Source organism: Gossypium hirsutum, chromosome D09 (genome assembly GCF_007990345.1).
Source record: "Gossypium hirsutum isolate 1008001.06 chromosome D09, Gossypium_hirsutum_v2.1, whole genome shotgun sequence".
NCBI lineage: Eukaryota > Viridiplantae > Streptophyta > Magnoliopsida > Malvales > Malvaceae > Gossypium > Gossypium hirsutum.
In genome coordinates, this window is record NC_053445.1 from 33,745,126 (window position 1) to 33,758,218 (window position 13,093).

The 13,093-nt window shown below is 30.8% G+C and overlaps 1 protein-coding gene across 1 annotated transcript; it reads right to left on the reverse strand.

Moving 5' to 3' along the window:
* Nucleotides 1–6,812: 6,812 nt before the first annotated feature.
* On the reverse strand, nucleotides 6,813–8,205 carry LOC107891794 (F-box protein SKIP27). The gene is made up of 3 exons (XM_016816707.2): nucleotides 7,475–8,205; nucleotides 7,317–7,391; nucleotides 6,813–7,234 (listed from the first exon to the last, which is right to left on the reverse strand). Exons 1-3 carry the CDS (start codon nucleotides 7,760–7,762, stop codon nucleotides 7,022–7,024), a joined length of 576 nt encoding a protein of 191 aa, XP_016672196.1. The 5' UTR covers nucleotides 7,763–8,205; the 3' UTR covers nucleotides 6,813–7,021.
* Nucleotides 8,206–13,093: the final 4,888 nt, after the last annotated feature.

Sequence of the window (13,093 nt, forward strand, 5' to 3'; positions counted from 1 at the left end):
TGTAACACCCCAAACCCGGCCTAAACGTTATGGCCGAATCTAGCGATGTCACATGGAAAGGGATTTGAAGACAAGATTGTCGAGTTTAAAAATCGTTTCAGTAAGTTAGCTTTTATTTAATTCGAAAAAAAAAACTAGTTGATTTGCTTTAAAACTTGTCTCTTAGCGGAAGCTTTTGTAACCAATTAATTTAAGAAAAATAGTTTCTATTTACGAAAAACCTTAGTTTTTAGGAAAAAAACATGTTTTGTGGAGTTGCAGTTTTAAAAAAAATCCATAAAAAAAGTATAAAGTCCCAAATTTAAAGCCAACCAGTCCATAGTTCAGAAGATACATCAAAAACCCCCAAATAAGTAATAAATTCTAGGCATTAATGAAAAACAGTCTAAATTTTACGTGTGGCCACAATCAAGTCCTCCGTTGCATCGACTCGTCAAGTCTAGGGAATTACCTGTACAGATTAAACAGAGAAATGGTGAGTTTTTACAAACTTAATGTGTAATCCCCACAGAAAATATGCATACAAATAATCAACAGAATTTAGTTAAATATAGTCTGGAGCCTGTGCCCATCACAGAATCAGTTTGGCCCTTAGCCCATTCAGATACAGTCTGATAAATACATTAGGGCCTTGGCCCATATCAGATACAAAATGCAGATATAGTAAATCAGAATCCTACCCACCAGCCTCTACACACCATCTCCATCCAACCCTACACCATGTGAGGATTAAATCAACCCACCCATCCCTACACACCATGCTGTACCGAAATGCGGCACATAATTAGAAGGTTGCAGCTGAGCTGCCAGATAGCAGGCTTAATAACCTTTCAGACACTTCCTCCAAAAATCATCAACCCACCCCCGATGCAATGCAACATACCAAATATGTCATGCCATTATGTAATTAATAGTACATACATTCGGATATCATAAGTCATGCTCAATATAGAAATCAGACAGACAGATCACACATATAGGGGTCTAAGTAAAGCTTACCGACCCTACAGTAGGTCCATAGTCGACTTGGGCGACCCGTGCAACCTTACAGAACTTTTCAGAAAAATGGGCTCACACGCCTATGTGGCCCACTCGGCCCAAATTGGCCTTGGCCACGTGATCTATTTTTAATGTAACCCGTGCTAGTTAATTATTCATATACATTTTCACTATTTACTTATATGTTCCTTTAAAGCTGTCTACTTGAGTCACTGTTACTAAATTATTTATATCTTGAGCTACATAATTTCAAATTAAGATTCGCTTGATGTCTTTGAAACTAGACTCAAATAACTTTCTACCATAAAAGTTTCAGAATTTTTGGTTTAGCCAATAAGTACAATAAAATCTTAAATTTACCCCTATTCTGCTATCTGACAGCTTCGTCCCTTCTTTGCTAAAAATTAATTATCTCTTAGTACAAAATTTGGATGATGTTTCCATTTGTTTCAATTGAAAATAGACTCATTAATAATTTAAACATGTAAATTTTAACCCCTAATTATTTTTATCCAATTTTTGATGATTTTCCAAAGTCAGAACAGGGGAACCCAAATTCAATTTGACCTTGTCTCATAAAGTTTATTATACCTCACGATTTAAAATTTCATTACTTACATCATTTCTTCTATGAGAACCTAGACTCAATAAGCTTTAATTCCATATTTTGTTCATCCTCTAATTCGATTTTCACAATTTATGACGATTTTTCAAAGTTATCCTACTGCTGTTGTTCAAATAGCAAGTAATTTTGACATTTCGCCGAATCCCTTATTTTTTGCGTTTCGAGTACACACCTGGTTTTATTTGATGCTAAAATAGTCCCCGAGCACTTCAAAGCCTACAATCAAGACACTCAACATCAATTTAATGGATTTATAAGCGAGTTGACAACCAAGAACGAACTGAAACCAAACTTACCACCAAAGATAACCCTCCGTTTAACTATTGTTAAGACAAGAACACTGAATTCACCAGTCCGAGCCTCCCCCTACGCCCAAATCGCAGAGAAAAAACATTACCACTTCAGTCGTTAAGAGATTCATGACAGAAACGAAGAGAAACACTTACTGAAACTAAGCGAACACTAACCGCGTGCGAAAACAAAGGAAAATAAATGGATTAGGGAAAAATCAAGAAGAAGAAAAAGAAGAGAAAGATGGAAAAACTCAGAGAATTTTGGCAAGAGGAGAGGGAGAAGAATAGACGGCAGAATTTTTTTGGAAAAGAGAGTCAAAATTCGGTTATGGGAAAAATAAAATAAAATCTTGATAACCCTCAAAATCCCTTAATCTTCTTCCCTATTTCCCACTACACATCCACTACTCAGAATCCCTCTATTACACAGCTATATCCCAAAATCTGAGTAAAAAAAATACTCTTACCTGCATAAGGATTCGAACACAAGACCTCCACCATAATAACACACCATTTAACCACCAGACTAGCACGCCCATTCTAATATAATTTACCCAACAATCAAATAAAAGTCTACTAAACAAGAGTAATGCCTAATTCATTCAAAATACCAAAATTTACCCAAGCGAAGGCTTGAACTGGAGACCTCCCAAACACTCCCAGAACACATAACCACTAAAGCTGACAGATATTTGTGTCATATTTTCACAATAACGAAATTAAAAATTTTAGGGCGTTACACCGACATCATTAAAAAGTAATATTTTAGTCAACATTTCCATTAGATAAAAGGTTAATATCCAAAATTAGGGTAAAAGTACCATGGAGACCTTTAATTAAGAGTCAGATTCCAATTTGCCCCCTTTGTTGGATCTAGTGCCCTAAGTGTTTGTAGACTTGTATTTTTCGAATAAATTGGTTTAATAATATCCATTAATTACATTAATGCCTTTTGTATATTGTCCTCACTGTTTTTGCATGCAATGCAAAATGGAAATAAGTATTAGCTCACTGGCCATTTAATGTTTAACTAATACTAGACGATATTACGTGGATAACTCGTAATACGAAAAGACAACTTGTATTAGTAGATGAGCCTAAATATGTCATTAATCTAACCGAAAATGAGCAAACCGATTGAAAGACTAATATGTCATTTATAAAGTCCAATATAGGAGATGTTTTGTCTTAGGCATTAGAGTGAACGACTCCCAGAAGATAGAGATATAGATGTGACTGACTGGACTAACAGTACATCGGATAAGACCCAAGTAGAATAGATTCTAAATCCGTTTATGGATTTATTCACTTGTGACATTCACAGTGTAGCATACCTTAATCTTGAGTGGGTGATGGACCATGTATGCGTGACTTGTATACTTTGATGTAAATAGAAGCATGAGTTCAAATAGATAAGAAACTGAAAGTTGATGCCCTAGGTAAACGACTTCTGTAGTATGTGGCATCATTCACAATAGTGGAATTCATAGCCCAATTAATGAGTAAATGATATCCTCTCATCGACATTACATGATAGATGAAAAGTAAATGTGGTCACGAGTCGTTTGTCTTTGTGATAAATGATTTAATTACTATTTGATAGTAGTTGACTTTTCATGAAGGAAGATAGAATGGTTGTCATGAGATAAAATAGGATCATACCGGGAGAACGAATTTGTCCAAAAAAGATTAACAATATTTTATGAGGGTAACACACTGGAGACAAGATCATTAGACAAACATTGATTAAGTAGTTTTCCTAATGATATGTAATTAGGGAGAGCTTAGTCACGATACTATAATGGAATGATTCGTGACTAAATAAGTTTATAATTAATAAGCGAAAAGTTAGAACTTAATCATAAATTATTTGCGCCATATTTACATATGGCAAATCGATCCCTCCATTAACTCGTTGAAACCATAAATGAATTGCATGTAAAACCAAATGAACAGAAATGGATGGAAAAGATGAAGTTAGAGAAATGGGTCACATTCATAAATGAATGTGTTTTCTCACTAAGTATAGAAATGATTTGAGAATTAATTTAAGTTTTTCGAATTATTAATTAATTAATTAATTAATTAATTGAAGTTCGCAAATGAAATTAAATTAATTAGTCATTGTGAATCCGTTGAATATAAAAATTAAATATATTTCCTCATAGATTCTTTTACAGTAAAGTTACCATGACTTTAATAGAATTAGAATTGGGTTGAGAAAATTATTTAATTAAATTTTAATTTATCTAATTAAATTAATTAATTAATATTTATTTTGGGAAATAGAAAATATGTATTAGGTTGGATTAAATTATAAAATATTGGATTAAAAGTTCAAGAAACACATATAATTTGACTTAAGGTAGGAGAGATCCAAATCCCCTCATCATAAGAGAGAGAGGCAGCATCCCTATTATTATTTACTAAGGTGTGCCGCCAACCCCATTCTACTTAGAGAGAACTTTTTTTTTTCTATTAAATACATATTATTTGTGTTTTACTAATTCAGTCAGGATTCTCTTTTTTGTCCCTATAATTAGATGGCACTGGTAGAGTTATTGACACACAAATTTTATATAAGTTTGATTTTTATTTTGTCATAAAGTAGTGAAAATTTATTTTCTAAGAATAAATTTTATTTTTTTTGGTAATAAATCGTTTCTAGTTCTGTGTTTGGTTTGTGATTGTTCTAGCCCACACTCGAAGCAATTCGTTGTACAAGAATAGCGAAGAAGGTCATTCGGTTGAAAGCCAAAAACGTCTAGAATCCGTATTGCTCAAAGTACAAGTACTTTTCAGGAAAAGTTTATTGGTATAAATATCACAATCGACTCGATTTTCAAAATATTAATTTTCTGCTATGACTGAAAATCATTTTTCTAAACCAGATTTTTTCAACCTTTACTCAAAAGATGAGAAAATTAGGCCATGTACATTAGATTAAAGAGTAAATTGATTGTTTCTGTTAAAAATTTCAACCATTTCTACTGTTAAAAACTGGTATGTTTGGTGGAATAACCAGACAGTTATACACAAGGGCGGATCTAGGGGGACTAGTAGGGGCCTCGCCCTCCTAAAATGAATTTTTTTCCATTTAGGCCTTTTATAATTTATGAACTTTTAAATTAGTAATGATAAAATTACACTTTGGCCCCTCTAAAAATGATTAAAAATGATTTAATCCTCTAAAAATTATAAAGATATAGGTTATTAAAATGACAAAATTGTATTTTTACTATCATAAAAAATATATAATTTAATTTTGATCCTCAAAAAAAAAATTGACTTCTCCCCTGCCCCTAAGTCGTATTTTTGGATCTGTCACTGATTATATATGGTGTGCTACATTTACCTCATGTTGACGTACAAAGATTATATTTTAGCAATAGAAATTAATGAAATTTTTAATAGAAAGACTCGTTTACTCTTTGATCTTACATACATGGACTAGTTTGCTCATTCTTTTAGTAAATACGGCAAAATGCAATCTAACTCTTATTACAAAAACCTCCATAACACTTTTACCCCAAATTTAACTTTAAAAAAAAGAGAATAATAACGAAATTAACAAAAAAAAATCAAAGATTAAAGATTAAAGTTATCATAATACATTTCAAAAATTATGAAGAAGCTGGCGATTACAACATTTTTCTATTTACTTGCGTTGTCTAGATTTCGTAGTTTCGAATGCAAATATGTATGACAAGAACATGAAGATAACATGAAAGACGACAATTTCAATTAAATAACGTGGTATCTGCCTAAAATCGAATAGGAGGTTTACTAAAAACAACATATATCTAACGTTTTTCATGCTTCTCAAGTTCCACTTTCCAGAAACATAAGGGTCATGAATCATGATTTGAAATGAAAATGCATGCATATTTTTTTAATATATTTAGGAAGTTGACCTCGAGATAAGGTAGACATGTTTTTAAAATGTGTTCAAATTGGTCTTCACATCAAATCTAAGTTTTTAACTTTGAAATTGACGGTTAAACTAATATAAAGATAATATGATATTAATATCTTGTTGAGGATTAATTAAAGTACGACAAATTTGTGTATGTGGTTTTTCGATGGCGTTGGGTAAGAAGATGCCTTTTAAAATTGAAGCTAAAGCTGTTTTAAAGGAACTTCGCTTAGCATGGAAAAAAGTAATAAGACAGATTGAGTTGAAATGCGACAATACTCTTCTAGTAGAATCTCTGTTGACAGGTGGAGTTATTAATAGTTCGATGGCTGAACTACATTTATTACATTGTCTATTAGGCAAAAATTGAAAAGTACATATTCATCATGTTCCAAGGGCATATAATGAAATTGTAGATTATATGGTTAAGTTTGCGAATTCTAAATTTATGAATTTATATGTGTTTGATGAATCACCATTATCTGTTTAAGGGTTCTTGTTAGTTGATTGTAACAATCCTTGAAGGGCATGTTGTTTGATGTAATCGCAGTATGTTGTTATTTTCTATAAAAAAAAGTTCGAGGAATTTAAAACTTAGGAACGTCTAGTGAAATTAATCCAAAAATTATTTTGTATATTTGTACATGACCTTGAGAGTTTGGGCTTAGGTTCTTGATTGATTTAATGGTGTTTCAACTCGAGACATTGGATTCTTCTATATATACACACATTGGATTCTTCTTTCTAGTCATGCATGTATGTTTTGTCATTAAGTCATGCATGTAATCATTATATAAAACTATGGATCCCAAAATAAATTCTTTAACAATGTCAATACACACCAAAATTAGAAACAAAAAGTTATTATTTTTTAATATTTTTCATGTTAGGTTAACGTGGAGTGAATAACATAGTTTTCTATCTCAATAATTTCGTGCAAATTTCCTCTTAAGAATAATTCAGTTAAAATTGAGAATAATTTCGAATAAAAAATGAACAATTCTGATTTCATTACATCAGAAAGGGTCAAGAAAACCCTCGGAAGGAATGCATAATCTCCCCTAAAACAAGCCAAAAGAACCCAATCTTCAATCTAAACATTTTGAAGAAATGGCTTGTAATCTCACTAATATACCCCTTTAAATCTACAACAACAACAAGAATTAAGGTATTTTATACATAAATGAATCAATTTTCGTGTGAAGCAAACAATGCCACTGAAATACCAGCCAGCTTCTTCCTGTTTATTGACCTGTAGGACCGCCATTGCCTCGGTGCATTTGGAGCTTCTTCAATGCCGTCTATTAACTCACTCCGTTCCTCCAAATCAATGGAGGTTCTAAAGGCCTTGACCTTCCTTGGTGTACTATAAGCAAAATGCATCTTCTTTGCAATTATAGTCTGGAAAAAAAAAACAATCATAATCAGATTCAATAATCAACCATCAATGAACAATTTATAACTTAAAAAAAATTATACTCACAATTTCTCTAATTGATTTAGAAACCTTAAAGAGTTGCTTCAAATCTTCATGATCCCCACCACAAATTATCTTAACCTGCAACAATCAAAATAAATAAATAAATAAACAAACCCCATATTAATGAAACATACAAATTTGGGATTATGGGTAGTACTCACAAGAACATCTTGAGGAAGTGATTCAAGAACAGATTTTTCATCACAATCATCAATCATCATCATCTTCTTTATTCTCTCGCTGCAATGCCTTTTCAATAACGGAACTTTTGTTGGTGAATCAATTGGCGAAAATTCCTCAATCTCGTTTGATATTTCAATCCTTTTCCTCCCTAATCCACTATTGCATCTCACAAACCTTCTTAACCCGGATTCTTCCCCATCATTCACAACCCCATGGTTGAACTTCAATGAAGAGCTACGGCGTATTTTACCCAAAGCCATTTCCATAATTTGACCCAAAACTCCCCCACAAAAGTTGAGATTTTTCACTTTGAAAAAGGAATCTTTTTTAAAGAAGGAGCAAAACCCAGACCAAAACTGAAACTAAATTTCGGGTTTTCTTTGATTAAAAATGGAAACAATTAGAGCCAAAAGTGCCTACAAAATTTCAGATTTTTCACTTAGAAAATGGAATGTTTTTTAAAGAAGGAGAAAAACCCAGACTAAAACTGAAACTAAATTTCAGGTTTTCATTGTTTTAAATATGGAAATGACATAAATTTAGATGGAAGAGAAAGTGTAGTTTGTAGCAGCGGTGAGAAAAAGAAACAGAGTGGCTTTAAAAATGGAAACTTCTGCAGTAAAAAAGAATTAAAAAAATGAACGCGTTTTTCGCCTTTGGTTTTTTTCCTTTTAATTGAGAAAAGAAGGGATAAATTTTACATGGGATTAAATTGGAAATTAGCCGTTGAGGGCGATATGAAGAGAAATTAGGTGAGGTAGGAAGAAGGTTGGATGGTGCTGGTGATGACGTGGACATATGTCGGTCCATATTGGACTTTGTCGGTGTGCTACTTTATAGAACATGGTGGATTAGTTAATGGGGATTCAAACCATATAATTGCATTTCCATTGGTTAAGTTTTAGTTTGACGGCTGAACTTAAAATATTAGAGATTCTGTCCTAATCGGAAAGAAAAAAGTTTGAAATTTCGTACTTAATATTCTTCAATTGGATCCTTTTGAATCTCTATTAGGGACGGAGCTAGGGGTTGATAAGTGCTTTGCTCCCCTCTAAACTTATTCAAATTTCCTTTTAATCCATTTATGATTTATAAAATTTTAAGTTAGTAATAGTAAAATTACACTTTCGCTTCTCAAAAATGATAAAAATTTTGATTTAATCCTTCAAAAATTATGAAGATATAGACTATTAAAATAGTAAAATTATAACCTAATTCCACCCCCCAAATATTTCTAGCTTTGCCCCTGGTCTCTATACTTTTCAAATTTTGAAAATTCGGTATTGATGTAAATGACAATCGTTAATCCATTAATTAGAGTTTTAATGAGTAATATGCGGAAATAACAAATTACATAGAAATACAGATGTGACAATATATTTATCGCATCAAAATTTGAAAATATTGTCCGGTGAAGATTGAAACTTTAAGATTTGAAAAGTAAAATGATTAAAACTGATAAAAATAAAATGCAGACTTAAATTCATTATTTTCATAAAGTATAGAGACTAATTTGACAAGGGTTAAGACCCAGGCTTACCTCCTTTGGATTTGACCCTAAATTTAAAAACGAATTAAAAGCATATGTTTGCAGGATGGGGTCGTCAATACTCTATTTTTATGTTTCTCCAAAAAGAAATAGTTTTGCAATAAAATAAACAACGAGGTAGAAAGTGGAAAGTTCCCATACATTGAATGCTTCATTAGAGGAAAAAAAAAGGAAAAAAGGGGAAAAGGGGAGGAATGTTTTGATTTTTGTTCCATTATGAATGATTGGATAATGTGAACAGCTCAACTTAATTTGCATCCTTCATTTTAATATTATTTTCATGTGATTTTATGTACAACCCAAATCGATTTTTGGGTTTTTGTTTGTCACATTTGCATACCTAAATCGATTTTTGGGTTTTTGTTTGTCACATTTGCATGTTAACCATTATTAGTGTTTTTAGCTCATACTTACATGATATAGATCTATATTTTGTCATTTTTCTTTTCCTCTAATATTATAATTCAATCATGCAACATAATTGGTGTAAGTGATCTAATCTATTAATAATACAAATTTTTATTTATTTATATATTTTATTTTGGAGAAAAAATTTACGATACTAGTTTCATACAAATACTTATTACAACTCTCGAAATTTATATACGTAAATCTCATAAGTAATTATTACATGCCAAGACTCTTAATGATACGTTTGAAAAAATAAGATCTCTTTAAAATAAGTAAAAAGTTTTCTTTCTTTTTGTCATAAATAAGTCGTATGTGAATAGCTAAAAATTACCAAATGTGATTAGTTCATAGCTAATCTATAACTAAAACATGTGGCAAAATTAATACTCCTATGATACGTAACATAAGTGGTTTATATGATATCATTAAACTGAATTTCAAAAGCATCTAGAGCTTCAACCATTAATTCTTAGGAGGAGGCAACCCATCTCTACTCAAGATATCAACTAGGATAACTAATTTTCAAAATTGATTATTTTGTAAAATACAAATTTATATAATGTTACGCTCGAAAATATCAAGAGGAGTGGATTGTGATTTTAATTTTTTTATCTATTTTTTTTAAATGGAAGGAAAAGGGAGAAAAGATGGGATCCTTACTCCAATTGCCTAACTCCACTACTTGGTATTCCTTAACTAAGGATTTCTCAATTCACTACTTAGAATTGATACCTTTTGTAGACAAGATATAAACTTTACAACTCTATCTTTTCAAAAGTTTAGATAAATTTTTTCCCTCTAATTTTTGTTGATTAACTAGTAACCCTCTAATTACAAATTAATGATTTGATGAAGTAAACAAACGAACCTTTACAAGATGGGTCTTTACAAGCTTTTTGGCTCATAAAAAGCTAAAACGAGACCTATAAATGATTCAACAATATACTTCTAGAGAATATTTATAAGAGAAAATGAAAGAATGAATAGTTAAAGACTTTTCTCTTACTTTAGATGTTTGGATGTTCAATTCTTATGTCTTATAATGTCTTTGACTTGTATTTATATCAAAAAATAAATTTATGGATATTTGGAGCCATCGGAAATAAATTAGAGCCGTTACAATAATTAATTTTGGGCTGAAAAAGTGTCATTAAAATCTAGGTATAGATACTTACCAAGGGATTGTCAATACCTTAGCTAAAAGTAGATGTTTATATCCATTATAATTACAAGTCTCAATACTTACATGGTAGGTATCGACACATTGCCCTACTAGATCGATATGCGCCTATTGGCTTGCAATATATTGAGATCTAGACCTCTAGTATTGATACTTTATTTATCAAAATGTCTTGAAAATATTTTAAATACCTTAGAACATTTTGATATTGACTCAAAATTTTTTGGATAAGTTGACTCATTTAAAACATGCTTTTGAAATATTTTGAAAATGTTTGATGCTTAAATGACTCATTTAATAAAAAAAAACTATCATAAATTATTATATTAAAAGCTTGAGACATCAAAGTTAAAAATTAATTTCTTTCATTTATATAACAAAAATTTTAAAAATATATATTGAAAAAATTTTCTCCCTGAGCTATTTAGACATTTTTTTAATAATTCATATTTGTTATTTGTGACATAATGTCTAGAACTAACCATAACCCCTCCCAACTCATAGATAGGAAGATAATGTGGTTCAGAGCACTTGAACCCACATCCTCCTGTATTGGCAACAATATTCATGCCAATCGAACTAATACTCAATCAACAGACTTTTTAAAATATGAATTCCCCTTAATCAAACATTTCTTTAAAAACTTTTAAACAGATACTTAAACGAGACTTTAAATTTATTGAATTTGAATAGAAAATATGTAAAATTTAACAAATAAATCTAAGAATTCATAAATGTGATGCATAAAACAATATATGAAAGGAAAAATGGTAGGAATGTTTAGATTTTCTCATATTATGAATTATAGTAAACGTGTGCGTTGCGAATTGCGGTGGTCGGTTTTTGGGATTTTGTTTGTCACATTTGCATGTTAGCCATTATTAATGTTTTTAGCTCATATATAGATCTATATTTTGTCATTTTTCTTTTCCTCTAATATTATAATTCAATTATGTAACATAATTGGTGTAAGTGATCTGATCTATTAATAATACAAATTTTATTTATTTATAGGTTTTATTTTGGAGAAAAAATGTATGATATTCGTTTCATACAAATACTTATTATAACTCTCAAAATTTATATACGTAAATCTCATAAGTATTCATCACATGCCAAGACTCTTAATGATATGTTTGAAAAAATAAGACCTCTTCAAAATAAGTAAAAGAATTTCTTTCTTTTTGTCACAAACAAGTCTTATGTGAATAGCTAAAAATTACCAAATGTGATTAGTTCATAGCTAATCTGTAATTAAAATATGTGACAAAAATAATACTCATACGAAACGTAGCATAAGTGTTTTACATGATATCATTAAAATTGAATTTCAAAAGCATTTGGAGGTTCAACCATTAATTCTAAGGAGTAGGCAACCCATCTCTACTCAAGATATCAACTAGGATAAGTAACTTTGAAAATTAATTATTTTATAAAATACAAATTTATATAAAAATAATGTTACGCCCGAAAATACTAAGAAGGATGAATTGCGATTTTATTATTATTTTTTTACAATTTTTTTAAATGGAAGGAAAAGGGAGAAAAGATTGGATCCTTTCTCCAATTGCCTAACTCTACTACCTTGGTATTCCTAAACCAAGGATTTCTCAATTCACTGCTTAAAATTGATACCTTTTTTGGACAAGATATAAACTTTACAACTTTATCTTTTCAAAGGTTTAGATAATTTTTTTCTTCTATGGATAAATTAAAATCCTCTTGTTTTTGTCGCTTAACTAGTAACCTTCCATTTACAAATTGGTGATTTGATAAAGTAAACAAATGAACCTTTACAAGATGGGTGTTTACAAGCTTTTTGGCTCATAAAAAAAATAAAATAAAATGAGACTTATTGATGGAGTCTTAAGGCCCAATTTTAGATCTATGAATGTGATGGGCTCACACTACCTCAAGGCCCAACAACGATGTCAAAGGCTAAGCAAATCAAATTAGGGTTCGATCAAATACAAGGTTCGAGGAAATGGAGGATGATACATGCACGGATGGGGTGAAATTTATTAAATTCCATTCACCAAATCTGCCAATTTTCAAGTTTGGGAAATCAATAAACTTGCGACTTTTTGGATGGGATCCTGGCATTTCTGGGTTGAGATTTCATGGCCTCATTCTTTATCACTTATAAACGATTCGACAATATACTCCTAAAGAATATTTATAAGAAAAAAAATGAAAGAATGAATAATTAAAGGCTTTTCTCATACTTTAGATGCTTGGATGTTCAATTCTTGTGTCTTGTAATGTCTTTGACTTGTATTATACCAAAGAATAAGTTTATAGATGTTTGGAGCCATTGGAAGTGAATTAGAGCCGTTACAAGAATTAATTTTGGGCTGAAAAGTGTCCTTGCAATTTAGATATAGATACTTACCAAGCGGTTATCAATACCTGAGAACATTTTGATATTAAGGGTCCGTTTGTTTGGTGGAAAATATT

What these genes read in the sequence shown, in the direction of transcription:
- LOC107891794 (XM_016816707.2), bottom strand. Translation starts at nt 7,762, where the DNA reads ATGGAAATGGCTTTGGGTAAAATACGCCGTAGCTCTTCATTGAAGTTC. An exon ending in CACTTCCTCAAGATGTTCTT is followed by an intron (nt 7,392 to 7,474) that starts GTGAGTACTACC and finishes TGATTGTTGCAG; the next exon opens with GTTAAGATAATTTGTGGTGG. An exon ending in CTAAATCAATTAGAGAAATT is followed by an intron (nt 7,235 to 7,316) that starts GTGAGTATAATT and finishes TTTTTTTTCCAG; the next exon opens with ACTATAATTGCAAAGAAGAT.